The sequence below is a fragment of the Panthera pardus genome, unplaced genomic scaffold (genome assembly GCF_024362965.1).
Source record: "Panthera pardus isolate Hobbes unplaced genomic scaffold, ASM2436296v1 HiC_scaffold_25, whole genome shotgun sequence".
Lineage (NCBI taxonomy): Eukaryota > Metazoa > Chordata > Mammalia > Carnivora > Felidae > Panthera > Panthera pardus.
Window position 1 is genome coordinate 88,396,314 of NW_026526821.1, and position 27,453 is coordinate 88,423,766.

Sequence of the window (27,453 nt, forward strand, 5' to 3'; positions counted from 1 at the left end):
AGGAGGAGGAGGAAGAGGAGGAGGAGGTAAAGAAGAAAGAGAAAGACAACAGGATGATATTTCCCATTATGGAGCTGGGCTTGTCTACATGCCTAAGATTCTTCTTGGCTAAAAACCATGCTTCTACCTCCTGCTTAAGCAGCCCTACAAGCAGGAAGTCTGTTGTTCCCTTCCCTGAAGGTGGCCTACAGCTTTGTTCCTCATCAGCACTGCTCCCTGCTGGGGCCTCAAGTCACAGAAGCTCCTATAGCCCTGAAAATTATCTATATCATGGTTGAGACTTAGATTAAAAACTGTCCCAAATTCATACATGCCACTAATACCAAATATGACCTACCTAATGAAAGACAAACTAAATCAAAACCATGCAACTATGATACAAAAGATGTTAAGACTGCCACAATCATTTGCAGAGTGTATACACATTGTAATGTATACAATGAAGATTTAGCTTCAAGCTTCTAAAAAATAAAGCCATCTGTAGGGGCACTGCAATACTTATGTCTTGGCAGCCTTCCCGGGGCATGAAAGAACCAACATTTCCAAAAGACACAGCCAGGCAGCCATCAAAACTTTTTTCACAGTCCAATCTCCTCAGAGCAGAGTGCACTGTAGACTGCAGCAACAAAGGGGAACCTTCACAAATAAGTATTAAACAGTTTTTATATCATTTTTTCATCACTGATATTATCATCACTGATCTATAATTTTATAAATGACTAAATGTTTAAGATTAGAGGTGAATTTTTTCCTTCATATTCAATAACCCATTATAGCATGCAATTACCATGACCTTACCTCCTTGTAGCTATAATAGTTAAGAAGAGGAAGAAGAGGAAGAGGAAGAGGAAGAAGAAGGAGAAGCAGAAGCAGCAAGAGAGCCTGTCCTTAACATTTTGGCAGCTTATATAAAAGTTGTACCAAAACCATGAAAATACTACCATCAAGATGGGTCACACTAATCACTTTTACAAATGTCATCTTGTAAATGAATCTGGTTGCCCAGAGACATTCACCAAGGTTCCAAATTTATTCAGCAATGGTATACCAAGAATTTAACAATTGGACAAGAATTGGTATTTTTGAGATGTACTGACCGCCATCAAAACTAGAAAAAAAAAAGTGTAATAATCATGGCTGATATTCACAGAAAAATATTAAACATAGTAATACTAGAAATTACCACAATCGCTTCATGATAAGAGACAGAAAATACTCAGGGTTTGTACATATTATTTCATATTTTGATAAGAGGCAATGTTCTACAGAAATATAATGCAAGCCACAAATGTGAGTCACATACCCAATTTAAATATTTTCCAGAAACCACAGTAGAAAAGTAAAGAAGGAGGTGATGTAAAATATCTTACATTCCTTTTTTTGTACGAAGCCTTTGAAATCTGGTGTGTATTTTATACCTACAGCGTATCTCATTTAGGACTCTCCATGTTTCCAGTGCTCAAAAGCCACATGTAGCTACTGTTGATCACACTGAATGGCACATGCCTATATCATCCAGAACAGAAATTCTACCCAAAGGCAGAAGGATGGACCGTGTCCTCTGCATACAACAAGCATGCAATAAATATTTATTGAAAGGATGAATGAACAAAGTGAGACAAAACCCTAAAGCAACAACCACAAAGGACAACACAAGTATATAAATGGAAAAATAAGTCATTAGAGAGGATTTGACTCTTTATGGAGTCCTGGTATCAAGCATCTCTGGCATGCCGTGCCATTACTATAGTTCTTAAATTCTAGGAAGAGAGTTCTATGGATGAGCCTCTTGCGGTGGGAGTAGACACTGTGACTCCCAGGTCACAGCCAGAGGAGTCAGTGGAATATAACAATGTCTCACTAAACCTCAAGTACCATTTTTCTATTACCAGGATAAACTCAAAGAATCTAATTCACTGGAACACACCACTATCCACAACACTGAAACACAAAAACTCTCCCTAAAGCCCAGAGTAGTGCAAGACCTCCAGCTGACAAAACAGCCTGCCCAGAACGGCTTGATTTGTCAGTAGAGCAAAGGGGGGAAAAAGAGGATGAAGAAGGGGGAGGGGAGGACCTAACATACTTCTTCTGCCCTGTTATTTCTACTCCCCACGACGACGAGACCTTTGTGAGTAGGCAAGGGAGTTGAGAAGAGAGAACTCAATCTCTGCAGTCCAGGCTGCTTCACATTTTTCAGAAATTACTGCATGTTCAAACAATGGAATATTTGTCAAAGTACAACTTGATCACCAGAATTCATCTGTTTTTCATAACCACATTTGACCTAAACTCTGCTGACTAAACAAGGTACCCTGTGTTTCGCAGTCTGGAAAATGTGGCTCCCACCGTCATTTTCAGACCGCGCTAAAACCTCTGGCCCCTGGACTACAGCCGCGTGGTAACTAAGTGCATTCAGATTAGGCCAAGGATGATGTCTGCTGGCTTCCCTTGTTACATCAATCACAGATTTTCATTTCCAATTCACGTTTTGGTTAATCTCTCTTTTTCTGTAGGTATCTATCAAGAGAGTGCAGAGAGAAGATCTACAAAATTTTTTATATTTTTCCCTATGGGCTAGGTACATACGTATAAATTCACATATATCGACATATATATGCTTTTAAGCTTTTATTTCAAGAGAATTCTAATTTACAGAAAAACTATACGAATAGTATGAGGAAACACCCACGTATTATTTACTCAGATTCACCTACTATCCATACTTTGCCCCATATCCTTTATCATTTGCTCTCTTCCTAAATATTTATTTTTTCCTTAGCCATTTGAAACTTTGTTACATACATCAGATCTCTTTACTCCTAAATAGCTCATTGTGCATTTTCTGAAAATAAGAATAATTTCTTTAACAAGAGAATAGTTTCCAATTTCAGAAAATTTAACATTTTCCTAATCTACCGTCCATATTCCAGTTTTGTCAATGAATCCAAAAAATGTGCTTTAGAGCATATTTTCTTGCAAGCTCAAGATTCAATCTAGGACAAGGATCAGCAAACCACAGCCCCCGGGGTCAAATCCATCCTGTTGCTTATTATGTAAATAAAGTTTTATTGGAATACAACCACATTCATTCATTTACATATGGTGTCTGGATGCTGCTGAGGTATAACCATCGTAAACTTGAGTGGTTGTAACAGAGACCCTTTGGTCCACAAAGCCTAAAATACAACTGTCAGGCCCTTCAGAGAAAATGTTTGCCAATCCTGGCCTAGGACAATGCATTGCACTTAGCCGTCATGCTTCGTTAGCTTCCTTTAATTCGAAACAGTTCCTCAGCTTTTCTTTATTTCTTATGATTGACATTTTTATATTTGTATAAAATATGTATTTGTAAATATGTATATTTGTATATATTTGTTTCCTTCCTTCCTTTCAAACAGAATGCTTCTCATCTGGAGTCTGTAATTTTTCCTCATGAATTAGATTCAAGTTATATACTCCAGGTCAGAATACTACATAAAGTAATGTGGTATCACTCTCAGGGAATCTCACTCAGAGGCACACAATGTTTATGCAAGTTTTGGTGTAAATTTTGATCACCTAATGATGAGGGTGCCCAATTATATTTTTGCCTCATTATTAATAACTAATCCTAGGGAGACACTTTAAGACCACACAAATATACTACCACTTACCAAAATTTCCTCACTAGAGTTAGTAAGTATGAATGATTTGTGCCCGAATAAGTCTCTATTTTAATGACTACAAATTGAAAACCCACGAAGAGTCTGAGATTTTATCACCCTGCACACCAACAAATCAGCGTGTGCCACATTTTCATGAATGCTAGCGGCAGGTACGAAACTGGATCAGAGACAAAGGACTTTATTACTAGTATCAATAGCAGCAGCTCGGGTATCAGCATTTATGCTTGCATCAGTTCCCAGAATCCCAATGTCTACAGGACAATGTGAAGAAGTCCAGGAGACACCTGCACATATAGCGGTTTGCTTTAAAGGAAAGGAACCCTGAGCATAGGGACCCAAGTATCTTTTTCCATAGAAAAACACAATCTTGATCTTCCAAAGCTGGAAACATGCCTGCTTCTTTCTCTGGCAGGAGACATTATCCCTACCTTACAAAGCTGTTGCCTGCACAAACATCCCTGAAAAGATAATCTGGAACAAACACAGACAATGCCTCTGCTCACAAGACGTACAGGGATGCAAGAGACCCATAAGTGTCAACACTCAACATTCTACTATAAGAAATAAGACCACAGCCTTCTTTCCTATTAACATAGGGATGTATTTAGATTTTTACATGTTCATTCATTCGTTCATTCATTCATATATCTGTGTATTGTTTTTTCTTTTTAAAATTTTTTTAATGTTTATTATTTATTTTTGAGAGAGAGAGAGAGAGAAAGAGAGACAGCATGAGCAGGGGAGAAGCAGAGAGAGAGGGAGACACTGAATCCAAAACAGGCTCCAGGCTCTGAGCTGTCAGCACAGAGCCCGACATGGGGCTCAAACCCACGAACTGTGAGATCGGATGACCTGAACTGAAGTTGGACACTTAACCAACTGAGCCACCCAAGAACCCCTATCTGTTTATTGTTAATATCAACTTACGGTTTCCTATTTTTTCCCCAATGAAAATACCCTTACTCAGAAATTTTCCCACTTTTGTGTTTTCCATTAAGATTTTAAAGCCTAGCCGCCTTTTATTACATTATTTGGTGGAAGGAATTACACATCTGAATTTCTGAATAATGGAGAAAAATCTAGAGGAAGAAATTATTCTTCTGAATTTCTGAATAATGTGGGAAAATTTAGAAAGACAACAAGTCAATTGCAAATAAAACCTAGAGAAAGTGTCCTAAAGGCCCTCCCAAAAAATTGAATAACAGCTTAAACAAACTTAACAAATAGTCACTGTTGACCATTTAAGCCCACAACTAGTTGTAAGCCAAGTGTGGTCTGGACTGGACTATTCACTATCTCAATGATACTAGTTTCAATGGCATCTTTTTATGTTACAAGAAAAAAAAAAGAATAGGCAGACAGACCATTTTCATAGAAAGTAACTGACCTTACTGTTTAAGAAAGGAAAATCCTATTCTTTTCCCAAGTATGACTATGATAAATCAGGCCTCCCTATAAGGCAGTTCTAGAAAACCAGACCAAAACTTTTTCGATAAACACAGTCACATAAAATTGTTACACTCACGTGGTCACAGAATTGTTAAAGTATGTACCAAAGGCAAAGCTGAAGGAGAAAAGATGTTTTGAAAAGGTAGACTAAAAAGATGTAGATGGCCTTCCCACCTCCATCCCTACTTCCAATCATTATGGACAAGAAACCAGGTCCAGTCTCTTACTGATAGTAGAACAAAGAAAACCATGTGCTGATAAGGTGTACAAAGTGAATGTACCGATTATGTATCATATGAGGGTGCAATACAATATAATGAATAATTTAATGCTTATAAACGTGCTTAGAATAGCTCTCCACACATAGCACAATAAATAAGCCACTTTAATGATGATGACAACTGACGGAGGAAAGAACACAAGGCAGAGAATTTATATGTAGCTCTTTTTCTTTTACGTTTATTTATTTATTTTGAGAGAGAGAGAGAGAGCAAGAGCAAGCGGCCGGGGGGGGGGGGGGGGGGGTTGGAGACTTGGGATTCTCTCTCTCTCTTCTGCTCCCCCAGCAGGCTCTGCACTGACAGCACAGAGCCGGATGCAGGGCTGGAATTCATGAACCATGAGATCATGACCTGAGCTGAAACCAAGAGATGGACGTTTAACTGACTGAGCCACCCAGGTGCCCCTATATCTAGCTTTTAGTTCTAATTTGGTTACCTACCGATTATATGACTTTAGGTGAGTAATTTAACTGCTTGAGGCCAAGGTTTCCCCTTCTGTGAAAAGAGATAAATAAAAGAAAGGGTAGGCAAAAGTCCTTCTTGCTCAGATATTTCACAGTTCTTAATTTCTAGATTCGTTATTTTATAAAAGTAACCTTAAATGGCGGAGGGTTGTAGGAGGAAGGGCACAGGTGTTATTGTAGTATTTCTGTATCTGCGCATTTATATCTACACATACATTAGTCTAGTCCCTTATTCCTTCCTCGCTGCATTCTTAAAGAGTCCTTTTTACAATATAAACATTTAAGGATGGGGTAGGAGTGAGCAGGATTATGTACAAGCTAGAAAGCGAAATATTTCTTTAAGATTTAAAGGTAACATGCCAGGTGCTTTTACATCCATTCTTTCATTCCATTCTCACAGCAACACTGTGAGAATTTTTTAAATGGAAAAAATTGAGGCTGTGAGATATTAAGTAACATGTCTTAAGATTTAGAATAGATTCAAGCTTATCTGGTTTGTCCGTAATTTTTTTTTTAAACACCACGTTGACTAGAAATCACTTGGTTTCTAATCTTAATTGTTTTTAAAATTACAACAGGATTCAGCATTTTTACAAAATATTGTATTCTTTGAAGCTACTGCTTTCCTGATCAACAGAAACAGACTCAGATGGAATGCAGCCCTTGCACTGTGGCCTTCCCACCTGCTTTCTTTCTGAGATACAAGAAAGATGCCTAAAGTTCTGGCATCCATGTCGCAAGTACAAAGGCAAAAACTACATACTAAAGATGGACAACTGGAACCGCTAAAAAAAACATAGGTGTCTGGGGACAGTGTAGCGCCACCATACCACACTGAAGTGCCGACACCTGGACTACTTGTCATATTATAAAAAAAAAAAAAAATACACTCTGTATTTGTTTTTGTTTTATTTTTTAATGTTTATTTATTTTGAGAGAGAGAGAGAGAGAGAGAGAGAGACAGCGCACAAGTGGGGGAGGGACAGAGAGAGAGAAAGAGAAATAGAGAGAGAAATTCCAAGCAGGCTCCAGCCCGACGTGGGGCTCTATCTCATGACCCGTGAGATCATGACCTGAGCCGAAATCAACAGTCAGACACTTAGCCAACTGAGCCACCCAGGTGCCCCCAAACCCTGTATTTGTTTAAACTGTCAAAGTTGGGTCTGAGTTACATGTACTCAAACACAACCTACACTGCTACAGATATCATCATTAAATATAATAAATGACCTCATTTTCATATCTAAAAAATATGTTAATAAATCTTACGCTTTGTTTCAGGGCAAAAGGAAATCCCAAACCTAAACCAATATCCCATATAATAGATCGATGAACTTTATTGACCTCAGCTAAAACAACAAAATCTTCTTTGACTATGGCATAATAGCCCTTTTTTTTTTTTTTTTAACGTTTATTTATTTTTGAGACAGAGCGAGACAGAGCATGAACAGGGGAGGGGCAGAGAGAGAGGGAGACACAGAATCTGAAACAGGCTCCAGGCTCTGAGCTGTCAGCACAGAGCCTGACGCGGGGCTCGAACTCACAGACCGTGAGATCATGACCTGAGCCGAAGTCAGACGCTTAACCGACTGAGCCACCCGGGTGCCCCCATAATAGCCCTTTTATAGGTCTCCATCGATATTTCACATTGTACTTTCTGGAGGGATTCTGAACATTCATTCATTCGTTTCACAATTGTTTGTTAAGTTCCTTCTGTGTCATGAGAGAAACACAGTAGTCTGAGATTTCCAGAAGCTCTAGTTAAAGACATTCAGTTAAGGAAATAAGAAGAATTCTGCCAACATTCCCTGAGGAAATCTCGAGTGCTACAAGTGTCTGAGTTTCTACTCCAGTGTTGAGGTCCTAAATTACTTCCCCTGTAGATTGTGGTTTGAGTTATAAAAATCTGAAAAAGTAGAGAATCCACTATAGCCCCAACCTCGGCTTTTCCAAATCTCTCACAATTTAAAATAAATCAGTTCTATTCATAGGTTAAAAACAAACTCTTCATTACACCTGCTACAACCAGCCATATTTAAAACATAGCTCCAATTATGGCATTTGCTTCTGGTTAGATCATTTTGGTATATGCAACTTACATAACTGTCTGAATGACCAAATTTCCTCTATAAAACAAAAGGAAACCCTTCCCCTCCATGTCCTCTTGTTCAAATCATGAGGTTCTGGCCACAATTATTCATGCCCCCCCCCCACACACCTCATAATATCCGAAACTATTGGGACAATATATTAAACTAAGCATCCAGTAAAGAAGGCATTTCAGGGAAGCAAAAGAACCCAAAATTTTTAAATTTAAAAACTGAAAATAAACAAACAAAAACCTGGCAGTCACAACCAAAACAGGAAAAGGAAGAAAAAGATGTAAGAGATCTGGCTGGATATATGAGACGAGGGAGAGAAGATTATAAATGCCAAATCCAGAGATCTCAGAAATGGGAGAAATTTGGCATAATGGAATAGAAAAAAATATCAAAAGGAAGACAGGAAATATGGACTCTATTTCAGGAAAGAGAACTGCCTGTCCGAAGGCATCATTATGAGAGAACATGGGGTCAGTACATCTGGAGCATAGATTGTGAGCAGGAGAAAGAGAGTGACCAGAAAGGAGGTAAGACAGTCAAGCCCAGGATAGAACATGGAAGACTATTTAGACCAAGTTAAGAAGTTTACTTCATTCTGAGAACAATGAGAAACTAAAGCGTTTGAAACACAGTTTTTATATGATTGAAACTGTTTTGAAGGGGTGTTACTGGGTGTGATATGGAGAATGATTTATTTCTTGTTCATTTTGTCAAAGCTTAAAAAATAATTATGTTATTGTGGTATCAAAAGCTGTGTAAGTGAGACATTAGTGTTAAAAAAAAAAAAAAAAAAAGCACCTTGAGTTTAATCTTTCCCAACACAAACATTATAAAATATAAATGTGAGCATATGTAGAAAAAAAAATTTTTTAATCACTTTTTTTGCCTCTTGTTTTTATTCAAAGCCAAATGATATGCTCGGGGGTAATAAGGTCACCAGGTTAAAAGAGCAATATGACAATTATAAACAGTTAGATTACAGCGACTACAAACCAGGGCCCATTAGCCCATACTACAGGAAAGTTATCGCTATAAATGGCTTTTCCTGTGTCCTTATCAATGCAGCACACAAAGAATCTCACCCTCAGCTTTTCTCTATGATCTATGCAGTGTTTATGCCTATCTAACCTCCCCAGGCACTGGTGGGTCAGTGCAACTACGGGGCGGGGAGATATGGCAGGAGAGTGACGAGACCATCTGCGAAGTGTCAGAGATGGACTAGGAGTCACCACATATTTCAGGGCAAAACTTTCCACATTAAAAAAATATCTCTAAAGAAAATACTCCAACTGTGCTCTTATTGCTTGGAAGTACTCAAGATCACCATGGAAGCAAACCAGAAAGCTCCCAGCTCTGTTCTAACAGTGTTAAGTTGGCCCCTCAAACAGTACAACTTGCATTTGTCTTAGGAGGGGGGAAGCAAATGAATAGTTCTGAGATGGGAAAGAGAGTCCATTTAAAGTGAAAATAAAACAACACTTACCAAAAGGATCACGAGGAATAATGTCTAAAAACCAGAGCCTGAAATGCTGGCCACTTCAAGTTCTTAAAAAATAAATGTCAAGTACAGAAACATCAGAATTCCTTGCTAATATCATTGCTATCCCAAAGATTTGAAAATGGTGCCCACTCATTTCATATTACTCTTCTCAGGAAGGCTTTTCTACTAAAAGTTCAATACTCTTTTCTTATTTCCCAAAGACAATGTATATATTCCAAATAAATATGATGGATTAAAAAACAAACAAAAATAGGTATCTTCAGAGTCTCCTACAAAGTGGCTTTTCCCTAGACCCATTAAATTATGAACTTCCAAGAGCAGAAAGTATCCTGGTCCTCCTTACCTCTTTCACTCTATTAAGAAATACTGGCTTAAATAAAATTTAACATGTTTATTTATTTATTTTTTTGGTAGATCTTCTTAGAACATATTTGAATATACTACTGTGATCTGTAAAAAACCCAAGACAGAGAAATACAGTATACAAAGTTCTGACGACATCTGAAACAGGAGCCCTCCTCCTCCTCCTCCTTTTAACAGATCATCTGATGAGCCTGGTGTTCCCTAGAAATATAGCTCCAGAAACGTTAGAAGAATCTAGATCATTAAGCTATGTGTCTCTGGCAATGCTGGAATTCTACATCCACAATTTCCAGTTTCATGTGACTAGTGAAATAATGTGATATTTCCCTCTCCCTGTAACACCATCTTTGGAAATGTCAAATGAGAATAAAAACTTACAAACTCTAAGCCCCTAGAATTTTACATATAGGCCTTTCTCACTTGTCTTCATTTCTACCACAGGAGTTGTAAATGACCTTGCTTCTGCTTCCACCCGAACCAAAAATTTAAATGTTCATTCAAGTGTCTCTGTAAAAAATTGGAAGAGTTTAAATGATGGATTTTTATCACACTTACATAAAATAAATACAAGTCAATAGTTTCAATGTTTAAAGTAGAATCAGGATAGGTCTTCAAAAAATCGCCTATAGCAAAGTACAATCAATTTTAATGAAAATTAAAAAACCAGTCAGCATTTGCTGTTAGGTAAATGGTCTACGAGAAACACTAGGAAAACTACATGAGGTTGATGTCTGAATATCCGCTTTTTATTTGCCAATCAACTGTCCTGATACCTAAATGTAACAGAAAAGTTTTTCTATTTTTTTAAGGCAGTCTTATTTTTTTAAGTCAATAACAATTAAAAGAATCTGGCCATTAAAAATACACCCGATCCTGCAGACAGATCTGCCTTAAGTCTGTGTTCCAATTCTTGCTGTTAAATTTACTTGATTATTAAGTAGCAATAGTGCCTTCTGATAAAGGTACAGGAGTAAGAACTATAATATCTTACCTCAGGTGCCAACAAAAGAACTATTTAATGGCATGATTCAGAGGGAAGCCAGTCTCTACCAAGTGAGGTGTTCTCATATTCGCCATGTGAATAAGTCACTTATTTAATGTAGTCAAATTTGTGAAGTACTATGAGACTGTTGCACAACGTGTTATATAAAAACCAAGACAATACTATCATAAATACACATATAAACAACAACCTTTCCACTATCACTATTTGAAAGTATCTTGAAGTCTAACCTTAGAATGCCAAAACGAATCATTTTTTTTTTTTAGTTGAAAATCTCAGTAATGTCTTAGGCTCTTCATGTTATGTATTTCCCAAGTGCTTTAATGGAACAGCCAGTTGCTACCACAGTTCGTTAAGTAATTTCATTAATTCCTTTAACATCTCAAAAAATATGTCCCTTAAAACTGCTCATATCCATTCCTTTTTCCACTCTCCAAATACTTTCCTTGCTGTTATCAGTAGTCACAGGACCGTGGATTTTGGAGTTTCCTCCAGTGCCAGTGCAGACCATACAAGTAGATATCCTCAGATTAGAAAGGGAGAGATACATTCCAGTAAGATTCCTGCTTACCCCATCCCACCCCATGCCATTCCTGGCACTAGCAATGATCACAAAGAACTGTAAAGAGATTGTGGGTAAATTCTCGCCCTGCTATTGACTATCTCTCCGAATTATAGCCAAAAAGGAATATTATTAAAGCAAGCAAGAGGTAAAATATCCTGAAACTTAACAAAATTACTTATGTTCAGGGAGATAAATTATTACCTATAGTCCTCATAATTACTTTTAAACTTCTGTTTGAATCTTCTTACTAAAAGAATTCAAGGGACAAAGCTATTAGTTTAGGTGCTGAGGCTAACTTCTTAATAGAAAAACAGGTCACCAGCTTGCCGTGCCTAATGACTGCCCAGGGAATGAAGATTTATGGCACAGAAGTAAGTTCACTTTGAAATATGCTTTTAAATTGAGATTTTGGCAAGGCTTCCAACTCTAAGAGAAAGACAAGTGGTAGAGAGTCCTTAGGAGGCTTATAAAAGGGGATACTCAAGTGGAATTGGGGTAAGCCATTCTGGGGCATAGGTCTGTAATCAGTAGATGTCTGAAGCCTAACTCAGCCTCTAGTTCCCTTGACACGAAGGATTCTTTCTAGGTCTAATAAGATTCAGGAGTTGAAGAAGCCTCTGAAATTCTAAGCAAAATACCACACGCCTGTACATATGTGCATTTTGTCTAGGGAAAGGGCTCACAGCTTTCATCAAATTCTCAGAGGCCCCTTGCCCAAGGAAGTTTAAAAGAAATACTGCACTTGCTAGAGCCTTTGTAATATGAATTCACCGCCCAACGACATTCTGCATTCCCTTATACCTCAGGCTGTTTTATAGTCTCCTTTAGTAATTGAAAGAGAATGAAATAAAAATGAGGTTCTTATGATTCATGTAATACTGAGAGGTTGCTGCTTACTTAAAAAATCCACATATTGCTATATACGCTATCCCTGGATCCAAGATGTCAGAAATCTTTAGAAAGGGCACTTTTACTATAGTATAACACAAATGCGAAAAGGTACATAAATTAAAGGTATACACTGGGCAACATTCTTTCACCTAGGATTTTTTTTAAATTGTTAATGAGCAGATGATGCAGATCACTGGAAAACAAGAAACCACAGGAAGATAAGATCATAAACGAGACCCACACACCAGGAGTATGGTTGTATTTACAGGTTTGCTCCCCCCAGTCTCTTAATGACATCCAAGTTCCTTGATATGGGACATATATACAGTCCTTCCGTGATAGAAGGATGAGCGAGCAGAAAATTTGCAGAAGAGTCAGAAAGACGTTCCAGGGCACAGAGGAGCTAACAGTATATATAAATCTTTGTCCAAACTGAGTTGGGTTCAAGGCTTGGGGTCCATAAACATGGCAGACATCGCTGGGTTGGTAGAGCTTTCAAAAACTCTGTAAGACAGCCTGGCTTCTGTCCTCATTAGACAGACAGTCCATGCATCTTTTTAACTACTACTACACTATGTACAAAAATCTCAAATTATTATTCATTTCTCTTCCCGTAAAATTTTTAGTTTGTTTACTTTCTCCCTTCCAAAAACATCAGCCTTGATGACTATAAAATGATGTTTTATACCTGCCCCTTGCCTGCCCATCTCTAAACTGTGTATGAAGATTTAAACAATATAAATTGTTTAAAGCAATTCTATAAAATACACCTACATTTGCCCTGCACACTTCCACTGCATTACTATACCAAGAACCAAGTCTCAATTAACCACTATCTGACCCTTGTTCACTTTCTTCCCTCCCCTCCTCCTGCCAAAGTTTGCCCTTCCTGCCAAAGTTCAGCACTTCCTAGAAAAGTCTCACTGCCTGTTTGATATTGTACTTCACTTTAGTCACCAAAGGAAGAATTTACAGGTGCTTGGCCCCATCTATAAGACCATGACCGAAATCTGACCTCCTGTTACAATACGTGAACTCCTGCCCTACTGATAAGGCTGGCAGATATAAGTAGGATTTTTCAAATAATCCTTTGGGAATTTATAAGCAGCACAGCCATAAAAGGGGGGTGAATGGAAGGTCGGTTTCACTAAAAATAATAAATATTGCCATGTTTATTCAAAGTGTGCCTTGTTATCCTCCAGGCCAAAAGTTCAGATAAACACTATTGTAAATGACAAAATATTAGAACTTTTTGTTACTTCTGTTATGATCCTTCCGTTGGACACCAATAGAACTGTTTTCCCTCGTATAAGTCCCAGCCCTGATATTGTATAACACTGCCTGAGGCTAGAAAACTGGATTCATTTGCAGGTCAAAAGGAGGGCAGTTATCTCTCAAAATCAAAAACAAACATTTATTGAGTATTATATACTGTTAATACTAAGTGCTAAGTGCTAAGGCTAAAAAAGATGAATAAAACATGGTACCTGCCCTAAAAGAGCTTACAGTCTATTGAGGAAAAAGAACACATATTTAGGATGAGATAACAGAATACAGTCAGCACTAACAGAAACAGGTACTGGGTTCTATAACAATGCAAAGGGGAAGGGGGTCCACTGAGCTCAACGTAAAACATTAGGAAAATTTGCTGGAGGACACAAGTATGAAATAAGTAGGAGTCCGTAAAATAAAAAGAAGTGGGAATGAATACTCATTCAGGCAGAAGGACCAGAATGAGGAAAGAATGAGAAGCAGGAAATAGCATGGTACATTCAAAGAACTAGAAGCATTTCAGTTTCATTAAAGCAAAGTGGTAAGCAGCAGACAATATGGCAGACAGGACATGGAAAACCTTCTGTCTTTTGATATGCCATATTTCCTTCTATACTTCTATATTTTACTCAATAGATGACCAATTAGAGAATCTTAAGCAGATAACATGTACCCCAGATTTGCATGATGCACTGATCACTATCGTCACAGTGATAAGGGAGTCAGGGATTTATACTATAAGGAAGGGAGAGCAGCTAGGAGAATGTTTTCAATAATCCCGATGTCTAGGACAATCATTTTATGATAGGGGAGGATGAGAAAGAGAGTAAACTGTATTTAGGAGGTAACATTTGCAAGGCATGGCGATTTACATATGGTACTGAGAAAAACGAAAAGGTTTGGGTTTCTGCCTGGGGAACTGATAGAATGCTGTTATTGCCTGAGATCATGGTAAATCCAAAACAGTAGATTTTAGGGAAGGGGTGAGATAATGAGTTCATTTTGAAACATACAGAGTTTGTGCTGCCTGTGGAATATGCCAAAATGTTAATATTAACTATATCCAGAAATCTGAAAAAAATATTTATGTTACAAATCTTTATATTAAGCAATTCATTTTTAAATATCTTTGTCGTTATTATTATGAAGAGATGTCCTTCACTACATACATATTAGTGATGTGAGAATGAGAAACAAATATAGAGAAGTAACAAATTACGGCCCCCCAAAAGCTATGAAAAGGGTCAACTCTAGAAGTCATATGTGTCTGGCCCTTCCTTTAACGAAAGAGACATTTTAGTCCTTAAGGTCCATCTAGCTCTGGAACAGCAATGTCCAAAAAATAAACATGTATTCCAGAAACAGAGCTGAGTTCTTACCACTGGTTGTACTTTTTCAAAATTAGGAAACACTATGAAAGAGGGAAGAAGCCTGTTTCTGCCATATAAACAATGTCTTATCAAATTATTATAAAACCTTTATGAATACCAAATATTGCAACACTACAGAATATTAGCATGTGGAATTTATTTAAAAATTTTTAAACTCATAGTTGAGGATGACATCGACTTTGTATATTTAAGAACGTGTACATTTAGAATAATTGATAAACTCTGTTGATGGCAGAGACTAGAGCCTCTATCTACATGTCTATACTTTACATCATATACTTTAAAAAATACCAATAATGTGCCTAATAATCAGCATCAGAGACACATAACTCCTGCCAGATTAACGGCCATGTATTAAATTCCAATCATGTACCAAAGACGGAGCGAGGCACCATTGGAACATACCTTTAAGTGCACTAAGCAGATCATTATTACCACAGCTCATATATGAGAAAGCTATGGTTTAGGTAACTTGCCTAACACCACACAGCCAGTGAGTGTGCAAATAAATTACTTCAGTACTCTTATTAACCACTAGTAGAGTTCTCATTTGAAGAAAACTTGTCACATTTTCTTTACCATAAAATCTTAACAAAGTTTAAAAAACTAACAGATACACAGTGATGAGATACAGTGCTGTTATATTCTAATCATTCAAAGATTATAACTTCTCTCCTGGTAGATCGTAATTTTTTTAAAAGCATGAGTCCTTGATTTATTTATACATCGTTGCTCTCCATATCCATTTCATGCAGGACAAAAATTCAGTAAGTGTTTAGTGAATAAATGAGTAATAAAGTTTGAGCTAGCATATGCTCAAACAAGTGTACTGCATTCTTTTAGCTACCACTTACTTATTCATTCCACTAATATTTATTGAGTGCCTACTATATGCCAAGTACTGTTGTTGGTACTGAAGATATAAAATTAAACTAAACAAATTGATTTTCATACTTTTACACTATTTGAGAGGAAAAGTACACTTGACATTGCAATTCTGAGACTTAACAAAAACCATATATAAATACAAGACAGATTTAAAATAAAAAAAATAAAAGGAGTTAAATTTCACAGAGTATTTTTTTAAAAAGCAGTAATATATCCTCATTAAGTTGGATTTATCTAAAGAATACAGGAATCATTTAAGATCACAAAAATCTATCAATGAAACTTAATTAGTACATTCATGAGCTAAAGTATAAAAACCACAGAACTGTATCAATATATTTGAAAAAAATCCAATAATATTCAACATTTATTTATATTCTTATAAAAAATTTACAGGAGCCTAGGAATAACTAGATAAAGAATATTTACCAAAAACTTATTGCAAACATCAGTTAATTGAGAAACATTAGATACATGCTGTTAGAGATCAAAAATGAGACAAGGATGCCTATTATCACCTTCCTGAACAACAAAGTAAGTAATGATGATCCTGGTCAATACAACGACAATAAAAAAAAACAATGTGATATATGGATAGGAAGAAAAGAAGCAAGTCAGTATCTGTAGACATTATGAACAACCACATAGAAAATCTGAAAACCAAAAAACAAACCATAATAACTAATAAAAGAGTTGAACAAGGTTGCCAGATATAAGTTAACTTACAAAAATCGAGAGCATTCCTCAATATCAGCAATTACTAATTAAAAAGTAAGGTAGAAAATTGTAAAAAAAAAAAAACAAAAAAAACCACTATATTTTGCTACTACTTAAAAAATGCCCAAGACCATTAACATAGAAACAAAGCTTAACTAAATAATTTAAAAGCAGACTTTTTTCTTCCATGAATACCAAGAATTAGCAGTAGAAAGTTGTCAATTCTTCCCAAAATATATAGAGAGATACTTAGTATATGCCCAAGGTATTCCAGGAATCAGTGGGCTATATACAGATTATGTAGTAGATAGGACTGGTAAAACTGAGTTCATCAAATAAAAAAAAATTAAGTTGGATTCCTACACCTCATACTATAAGTACAGTGAACCCAAGATGAATCAATATCAAAATGTAATGGGTAAAAGTTAAAGTTAACATAAAGGGAATGCCCTATGACGTTGGAATAGAGAGGGGCTTTTCTTTTTTAAAAAAGACTTAAAAAGTACAAACTACAAGGTTTAAATTGATGGACTTGATTATATCAAAATCAAGGACTCCTGTTAATGAAAGATAATATGGCCATAGTGTAAAGTCTACGGGCAAACTGGAAAAAAGACATTTGCAACATCCTCCATTGTCAATATGTACAACATAAAAGGAATTTCTGAAATTTCTCTTTCTAGAAAAGAGAAAAAAACAAAACAAGGAAGGCAAAACAAAACTGAACAAAGGTCAAAAATAGGCATTTCAGAGAAAAAAGATCTTAAATGATTGGGGAGTCTATAAAAAGCACAATGTTATCAGTAATCAAAGAGATGCAAATTAAAACAAAGAGACATCATTTGATATCCATCAGGTTATCAAAAATTAAAATTAAAATTATATATATACCTTCTGACCCAGCAATTCCAACCTAGGTATAGAAATCTTGGAAACTTACACCCAAGTCCATACAGGGGTCCTACTTATTACAGCAGAATGTTAGAAGCAATTTAAGAGTTGATCACTGAAGTAATAGACAAAACACAGCAAATGCAAACCATTTGTTAATAATCATGTAGAAGTGGGAGGCAATGAGTAAGATATATAGACTATAACAAGGTTAGATATTAAAAATAGGCTGAATAAAAAAATACAAGAAAAAACTAGATCCATAAGATAACACCATTTGAGTAAACTAAAAACACCTACATATACAAAATTACTCTATATTTTTCAAGGATACAAACACAACCATTACCACACATTAAACATATTAGAGTTTGTATATTTGGAGATAAGAGTTGTGGGCTTGTGGATAGGGGATGAATGGAAACAAACAAGATAAAAAAATACAAGAGGGGTACTGATAGGAAATAACGATAATAGCGTGTTGTGTCACAAACTAAGATGAATATGATTTATTTAATTATTGGTACATGAGATTGAAAAAAAAATTACTTATTTTAGGTGCCTTGAGACAACTCAATCTATGACGTCCTCCATCTTTATAGAACAAGGAATGACAGGTGGAGACAAGGGGTGGAGAGGGAAAAGAAGGGAGGAGGGGAAAAGGAAATTAGCAAGAAGTGGGAGGATGAAGGAGAGGAGAAAAAATTACCAAGTCTTCCCAAACTAATGGAAATCACCCCAAAATACTCCAGCCATGAAGTCCATAGACCAGTGTCCCAAACTGTCTGGAGTAACAACTAAGTGACACTATATTAGATATATGAAGAAAGAAAATGTGTAACAGACTTAAGTAAGATTACTCCATCATATTATAAAACAACCTGATAGAATCTTTATAGAACTTTGTTATTAAAAAATACCAATAATGGACCTCTCTCATCAATTGGTCTTTAATGATACTTTGGCTTCCTAGTTTAATTTTTTGATTGCCTTTATATCTGTGTATCTGCACGTAAGTGACTACCAAGATAGAGAAAGGGCTATTTCTTATAATACCATTGACACCCATAATAATTTCCCCCCCCCCAGAGAGGTTTCTCTTTGCATAGGAGTAAGTGTCATCAGGAATAAAAAGATAAACAGTTTTTACAAATATTATTTTAATATATAAAGATAGGTTATTGTTATTTAAATAACTACATCATTAAATTAAGAATAGAAATCTGAGTGTGTGACTATTTCTAGGTATAATCTTATTATTTGTTGATGACTGATAAAAATTAATGTTATTTGCTTAGCTCAATTACATGGCAAACAAAAGATTCAAGAAGAAAGGATTCTTTTTTGTAATTAATACTCCTTAAATAATAGTTTCTTTTTTCTTACTCTTAATAATAAACAGAAAAACTATAAAAAATGAGAAAGAAGAGTTTTGAACTCAATATACCTCTTTATTAGGCAGAGCTAGATAAAGACTCACCAGGACAGAATATATGTGTAGACATCGATAAACAGGAGAGAAATCCACCAAATCTTGGGCTCCAGGTACCTGCAAAACAAACAAAATTGTCACAAAATATTCAAACAAAGCTATTAGGAACATTAAACTGCATTTATTTTTTTATTACTCAAGTGTAAAAAAAATAAAAGTCAGCTCTAGTTTCTAGCAGAAAAACACAAAGCAAACAAACAAACAAACAAACAAACCATGCTCTCATAAACCCAGTTTGGGTATTTTAACCATGAGATTAATAACCGAAGATAGCAGCAAGGCTGGGACACAGAACAGAAGGATGAAAACAAGAGTAACAGAAGATGTCACTGGCCCTGCATCTGCTTTTAGAGATATGTTTCAGGCTATGGGCCTCCAAAGGGGATGAGAAGATGGTAACATGACTTTGACAACTTGACTGTATCTTCTTGGACACATGGTAGGCTACATAAAAGACTAAGTTTCAGGAGTGCCTGAGTGGCTCAGTCAGTTACACGTCTGACTCTCGATTTTGGCTCAGGTCATGATCTCATGGTTGGTGAGTTAGAGACCCGCGTCGGGCTTTGTGCTGACGGCACAGATCCTGCTTGGGATTCTCTCTCTCCATCTCTCTCTGCCCCTTTCCCGCCCATACCCTTACCCACGCACACATGCTCTCCCTCAATCTCTCTCTCTCTTTCTCTCTCTCTCTTTCTCTCCCTCCCCAAAATAAACAAACATTAAAAAAAGAAAAAGAAAAAAAAAAGAAAAAGACTAAGTTTCAGTGGTCAAAACCAAAACTTGCTGCACAGGATGAATTAAACGGCCTGCCAGCCAACTTCTGAAGGACATAAGAATTAGTGAATATTTACGTCAGCATGCAATCAAAATACCAGAAAATTATAGTACGAACAATGTAGACAGATTAAATCTAGACATCAAAAGGCAAAGTAAAACAAACAACATTAGGTAAGAACTGGAGATAGTCACAGTGCTAAAACTGTTTGGTTATGTGACCTGACAATGAGTAACTCACAATTTACTTTGGCCTCAATTTCTCAACTGAAAAAGGAAACTATTACCTGTATTGTTGACCTATAGGAATTAAATAAGAATAAAAGGACACAAAGTAAATACTGAACAAAACAAAATAAAGCAAAAACAAAACAGACAAAAGTGCATTAAAAATAATCAAAATAAAGACCTAGCTGCAGGTTTTACTGTAACACTGCTAATTGTAGGATTCATTCAGAATATAAGCAGCAGGCACTAAATTGGGTTGAGCGGACTTGTGATTACAAAGTCTGTTTCCTCATTTCATCAAGCAGGATCATTTCTTCTTTGGTGGCATAGCTTTCTTCACCAAGATGCTTTTCCAAAGAAATCTACTCATTCTACAACTCAGCAGCCCAATACTTTCTTGTCTCTCCAAAATCATCATCTCTCTGCATTTATTGGTTCAAATTTATTGACTATTTTGTTCATTTGCTTTGCACCCATGATAGCACACTAAATCTCTATGTTTAAGAATCTCTCAGGGCTATATACTCTGAAATCACTCAAAACAATCTCCTGTGAATCCTAAGTTTGATCATAAGATCTACGTCATGGTCCAAGCATAGATTTATTAAAAAAAAAAAAAAAAAAAAAAAAAAAAGCAATTAGAAAAGTCAGCATTAAAAAATCACTGAGAAAAACATTTTATGGACAGATAAGCACCATGCATTTAAAAACAAAAAGATTGGGGCGCCTGGGTGGCTCAGTCGGTTAAGCCGCCGACTTCAGCTCAGGTCATGATCTCGCGGTCCGTGAGTTCGAGCTCTGCGTCGGGCTCTGTGCTGACAGCTCAGAGCCTGGAGCCTGTTTCAGATTCTGTGTCTCCCTCTCTCTGACCCTCCCCCGTTCATGCTCTGTCTCTCTCTGTCTCAAAAATAAATAAACGTTAAAAAAAAAATTTTTTTTAATAAATAAATAAATAAAAATAAAAAAATTTAAAAAAAACAAAAAGATTAAAAAGCATGTAAAAATTAAGGACACTCGTTTTCATCTTAATAAAACAAAAAGAGGCAACAGATGATCATTTTAGGCAGTCTTATTTTAAATGGCCACAACATCAAAATATCTTTATAGTCTCCTCTCTTGAATTGCAAAGTAAAGATGTGAAGGAAATTTATCTTGCCAGAAAAACAGAGCCTACTAATGAAAACTACAACTAAGCAAAACACAAGCTCAAAAGATGAAAAATAAAATTATATTAATAATATTTAAACTACATAAAAATTACACATACATATGAAAAGGGATAAGAACACATGTAAAATAATTTTGATCTGTATAAGAAATGAACTTTTATTTAGAATGAATGATTATAAAATTATTTACAATAAATTATATACTTACAAAAAGCTTAAGGAAATTTAAATAAATTTCAATCACAACTTTGTTCATATGTTCATCTTTACATAGTTTATTTATTTTGTTTTGCTTTGACTCAGGACCATTAGTTTCATTCAAAAGGAAACTGCTCCCAAGCCATTCCTCAGACAGAGGCCTGGCCCCTTCACATGTCAGACCCATCCTTATAGAATGAACATCCACATTAGGGGACAGTTTCCCCTAAAAATCTGTGATGAGTAAGCTAATGGTGCCCCTTTCTAATGGGATAAAAAGAATGGTTTATCTGGGCCAACCAAAAAATACATATATTTAGAGAGGACAGAAAGATTTTCCTGTCAGCTCCAGCAAATATTTACAACCAAACCTATCTTCTGTGAGGCTGTCTTGACATCATCATCCTCAGCTTCAAACAGTTTGAAGTGACCTGACCCGGAAGTATTGGCTTTGCTATTTCTTAGCCTCTGCAACCATAATCCAGTTAAGTCCTCCCCAGCCAAGGACTGCCTGCTTTGAAAGCGGTACACAAATCTAGACAAGAAAAGGAGCAAAATGGGGCTTCGGTTCACAAACTTTACCTCCACCCCCAAAATAGCCTACTATTTAGAAATCATTTTTCCTCCATGCTCCCTTCTGTGAAGAACACTAGGAACACTGCAAGGAACCAAGAAGAGTGCTGTGAGGAGAAAGGTATGTAAAGCATGCACTGACTCATGTTGCTTTGAGATAGATGTGTTTTCTCTGCTTCCACTAATGAAAAAGAATCACATCTACTGAAAGGCAAAAGGAAGAGGGCAACATACGCTGTACGTGAAGGAATGCCATACGTTTGGAAGGATAAGAAATGAACTTTCAAAACTAAATAAATGGGAGTGGGAAAGAGAACAAAAGGCAGTTTCTCCTGACTCACATAAGCGGGTCTGTTTTAAGGTCCACATTTTGCTCCCCATTTAAAATGCAAAATCTCTGTCAAGGTTGTCTTCATTCTTCTTCCCCTCCTGTTTGCCCTTCTCTCCCCTCAAGTGCAAAGAATGATTCAAGCAGGTTTAGATTTCAGCTGGGGCAGAGGGAGGAGTCCAAGGACACTTTCCTAAGCTAACAATGACTGTCCCTAATGGTTTCTGTCTCCTAACAAAAGCCATGACTCCGTCTTTATCAGCTTCATCTAATTTTTCCTTTCCAAAGTAAATAACACAGCCCTTGCATTTTACACATGTCCAAGTTTGACAAATCATTATCGACTGGGACTATAACTGATAAGAGATAACTTTGTGGTAGGACGTTGTCATTTCCTCTCATAAGGGCTTTCTTTCTGAGATACAGAAACATGATTAAAATAGTTAAACATTTCCTCTGCCTGGCAGTCAGGAACTCAAGACATTAAGATACTGGAGTCTGTATTTTTCTAGTTCAAATAGATCTATGAAGATACCAACAGCAGCCACAAACAGTATACTCAAGATTATCCTGCCTTTTTAACTAGTTGTTTTCCTTATGAATTCACATGAAATAATTTCATCACCAAGGACAGCAGCTGCCTCATTCCCTATATAGTTCCTGAATGGAGGGCATTAGTGCCTTCTGTCAACTCAAACCTCTTCATTATCAGAGAAGCAAATACTAGGTTAGATTTTAGATTCTGTAACTAAGAAATTTGTGCCTCAGGATGTGTTATAATATTATATAAGTTAAGATATTAAAATAACATAAATAAATAAGCTATCAAGAGAATTTAGGAGTGACTGGACTAGAACATTCAGGGGTAGATATCATGAAGACAACTGTTATACGCTACAATTATGCATTCACACACCCATTAGAGGTCATGTATCACCAGATACCAATATACATGGCTAGTCTGTTTCAGTATGCTTCTTACATTTGTAGGATACATATTAATAGCTTCCATCAAAGCTGTAGTTTTTGTTACTTATTGTCTGTAGATTTTGTTAAATAGCATCATATCCTATCGATACATTAACTATCACACAGTGCCACTATATAGGTGACAAAAAAGAGTCTGGAGGCAGAGGATGTAAAATAAGAAAAGTAAAATAAGAAAAGTAAATTCATGAATAGGATCAATGAAAGGCACCCTGACTTAGAATCAATGAAAGGCACCCTGAAAAAAAGTCTTATGAGACTCTGCAGACCATGTATTGGAGAAGATGATGTAAAGATTCAGAGTAGAAATGGACATATTAGATGGTCATAAAGAAAAGAAGAATAAACATTTCTGATTATAAAAGTTCTTGCAAAACAGCAGGATCTGACTTTTATGATGTTTTTCTTCTCTAATACATCTTTGATCTGACAATTGAAAATTGAAAGGTTACTGGTTAAGTTCTTTCCCTAAAGAATAAGGAAAAGTGATTGTATTTCTTAAAGAAAAAGGAGATTTTTATTTTAAAATAAGTGACATCAAGCTTTAACAGATACATTTATTTAACATTTTTATACCACCTTTCCCCCCAACAGGGGAGTTGGAAGTTAGTAGCTACTTCTAGTGAAGGGAAGCAGGAAAGAAAAACATCTGCAGGTAACAATATCATAGATCTACCTGCTTTACTAACGGGTAAGCATATCATTAAGAAAAGGGAATAGAGTACACAACTGCTTGCCTCCTTCCATTCAAGAATATTTACCTATGCTGCTGATAAAGATAGTACCTGAAAAAAAGAAATGCATTAGTGTTCTAGCCTTGTTGTTCACAGCTGTCCCAGCAGATACACACACACACATACACTATACCACACAGGCCACTTATTTTTCTCTTATGAAACCTTTCAAAGTCGGTAAAACATCTAAAAGGGTATGATAAAAATTTGCAAAGAATTTAGAGATGTTTCTTCTCACTAACATCTGAGTCATTCTCCTTCTTGAAAATACTTTTGATTACCACTTTTCACAAAACAGTTCGTTGGGATTAGTAAATGAATGCAGGGACTTGGTGCCCATTTCTGAGCATTAGCTGGATCTCAAGTCATTAAAATGTACCAGGCATCTTTCTGAAGGGAGAAAACAAGAAATGATTAGCTGAAAAGAGCACTACCTTTGCACTCAAAGGATCAATTTCGACGGCCCATATTATGTCTGGAAGCCAGGAAATACCTGGCAAACATTCTTCACCAATGTGCTTTTCTATACTACTCTGCTTCCAAATCTTCAGAGAAAAGAAAGGTAGAATTCATTTGGACATAATCTTCCACAGAGCTGGACTGAACACCATGGAGGCACCAACAAACTCGAAGGCCTAGGACTCTAAGTGACTCGAATTAGCAAAAGGTTAAAGAATTTTCTAAACCTTTGAACCTGTAAGAATACCCTGAACAGAGCCCTAGCCTAAAAACTGCATATTACTAAGAGCTTCTCGCGAATGACTAGGATTCTTCCTGAGAAATCCCTAAACAAATTACTACATAATTTACTCAAGTGTTTTCACTAAGCAGAAGAAAATCAAGAAAAATCACCATTCTCCCTATACTGAGACGCTGCAAAAAAAACTTTGTGGCCAAAATCAAAAGCTACTCTCAAGAATTCTCTGCTTAAAGCTGAACACTAAGGCAGTAAAAATTCAACTGGTCTTTATTTAACAATGGTCTACTATAGGCTAAGAAATGCTAAACTGTTACACAAAAAAGGACCTTTAGCCGTAAATATGGTATTAAATATAAAGGTTTTGAGAGGAAGAAAAATTAAGCTGATCAAAGTAGGTAGAAAAAAATGTTATAGATGAAGAATTAATTTTCCTAATACAGAAACAACTCACTAAGACTGAAGGGGGGGAAAAAACCAAAATCGTTAGAAAAATAGGGACACGAGCAGTTTACTTTTAAAAAATATACAAACAGCTCTCAAACTTATAAGATACTACATTTCACCCGTAGCCATAGGAATACAAATTAAAACTATACAGAGAGACCATTTCTCATCTATGCAACTTGTAAATATTCAAAAGCTTAACAAAACACTCTCTTAAAGAAACTGTAAGGAAATAGACACATCACACACACCTAGAGGGGGGATGTATAGAAAATGGTACGACTTCAATGAAGCAGAATTTGATATTATCTAGCAAAACTACACATGCATTAATTTACTCCTTGAATCAACAATCCTTCTAGGAACTTACCCTGAAGATATATATCTGACTATAAGAAGAATAACTCTCAGGTTTCGGGGTTGATTTTTAAACTGTTTTTTAAATTTTAAGATTTTTTATATAAGGTAAAATTCACCCTTCCAGTGAACAATCCATTAAGTTTGGACAAAACCATATAAGCCTGTAATCATTATCACAATCTAGATACACAACAGTTTTACCACCCCCAAAATTCCCTCATGCCTCCCTGGAGTCCATTATTCCCTGACACCCAGCCTTTGGCAAACACTGACCCAGTTTATGCCCCTAATTTTGCCTTTTCAGGAGTATTATTTATTCAGCCCCAACGGTATGCAGCCTTTGAGTCTGACTTCTTTCATTTAGCATACTACATTTGCGGTTCATCTGTATTGTTTCATGTATCTGTAGTTCATTTCTTTTTATTTCAGAATGAAACTCCAATTATGGATATACCACAGTCATTTACCCCTTCCCCTGAAGGACAGTTGGGTTGTTTCTACTTTCTGGCAATGTCTGAATAAAGTTGCTATAAACATTTGGGTGCAAGTCTCTGTGTGAACAGATGGGGAAATACCTATGAGTGAAATTGCTGAGTCAGATGGTGTGTGTTCAACTGTATAATACACTACTACACCAAAGTGTTTTCCAAGGTGACTAAACTATTTTGCATTTTTGCAGCAATATCTAAGAGCAATATATACAGTTGCTAGGCACCCTGCCAGTACTTGGTATGGTCAGGTTTTTTTTAACACTAATTATAATAGCTGTGTAGCTGAAACACTATATTTTAATAAGAAAATTTTGGAAATCATTAAATGCCTACATATAGGATATTGGCTGAATAAACTGATACATTCAAATAATGGAGTACTAGTTAGCAGTAAAAATAGAATGAGAAACATTTCTATGAATTTATATGGAATAATTTATAGTACATATTTTCATGTGGAAGAATAAGGTACAAAAATATATATGTATTACGTTATTAACAGCCATGTCGTATAAGGTATGGAGAAGGGTATGTGAAAACACACACATACACACATACTCATGATACTGATTACTTAGGAAGAGTGCATAGGACCAGGGTGGAAGGGATAAAGAGGAGAATGGGATATCACTGAAAAAAATCTTCTTATATAATTTTGCTTTCTTTTTTAAATTTTTTTTAACATTTATTTATTTTTGAAGGAAAGAGAGACAGAGCATGAGCAGGGGAGGGGCAGATAGAGAAGGAGACACAGAATCCGAAACAGGCCCCAGGCTCTGAGCTGTCAGCGCAGAGCCTGATGTGGGGCTCGAACTCACAAACTGCAAGATCATGACCTGCGCTGAAGTTGGTTGCTTAACCGAGTGAGCTACCCAAGTGCCCCTAATTTTGCTTTTTGAAACATGTTTACATTTTACATATTCAAAAAAATTAAAGTAATAAGCATGAGGAACCCTAAAAAATATACAAAAAGAAATAAATGAACCTAATTATATATCAACTTGGTAACAACCACATAGAAGAAAAAGCAAAAAAAAAAAAAAAAAGAACAAAATTGTCTGAACTATAGCCCCAGTGGGATATATTGTAGGATAAAAAGAATTGCAAAAAGAATCTTGAACCTAGTTAAGTTTACTCCTTTTAGTGACATGTGCATAGCAACTCTGAAACTTTTTTGTGTTATATGAGTAGACAGATGAGTAAATATATTCATATTCTGGGAACCAGAATTCTTAGAGATACAAATATAGAATAGGAGAAGAGGAAGACCTATGATATTCACGTGAAATTAGAAGCATCACCTTTAACTCAGGATTTATAAAACTGTCTATGTGTTTGTGTAGTGTGTGTATTTCTTAGTTCTCTCCACAGAAGAAGCATACCTAATGCCCATATCTCAGTTCTATATATCATTCTCCAGTAAAAGGGAAAGCTCTTTGACAAACTAGCTGATTCTGGGGATAGGGCAGAACTTGGAGTGAACCAAGAACATCCTGTGCCAGAAAAAAAGGAAGTGCTCAAAAATTGAT

The 27,453-nt window shown here is 36.1% G+C and overlaps 1 protein-coding gene across 6 annotated transcripts in view; it reads right to left on the reverse strand.

Annotated features, from left to right (window-relative positions):
* The window catches only part of EXOC6B (exocyst complex component 6B), a 613,936-nt gene that overhangs the window by 325,826 nt on the left and 260,657 nt on the right, over positions 1–27,453 (reverse strand). For all 6 annotated transcript variants that reach the window (XM_053890818.1, XM_053890816.1, XM_019441650.2 and 3 more), the window contains exon 8: positions 18,927–18,995. In XM_053890818.1, coding sequence (XP_053746793.1) covers positions 18,927–18,995 — 69 coding nt within the window. The remainder of the gene's footprint in view (positions 1–18,926; positions 18,996–27,453) is intronic.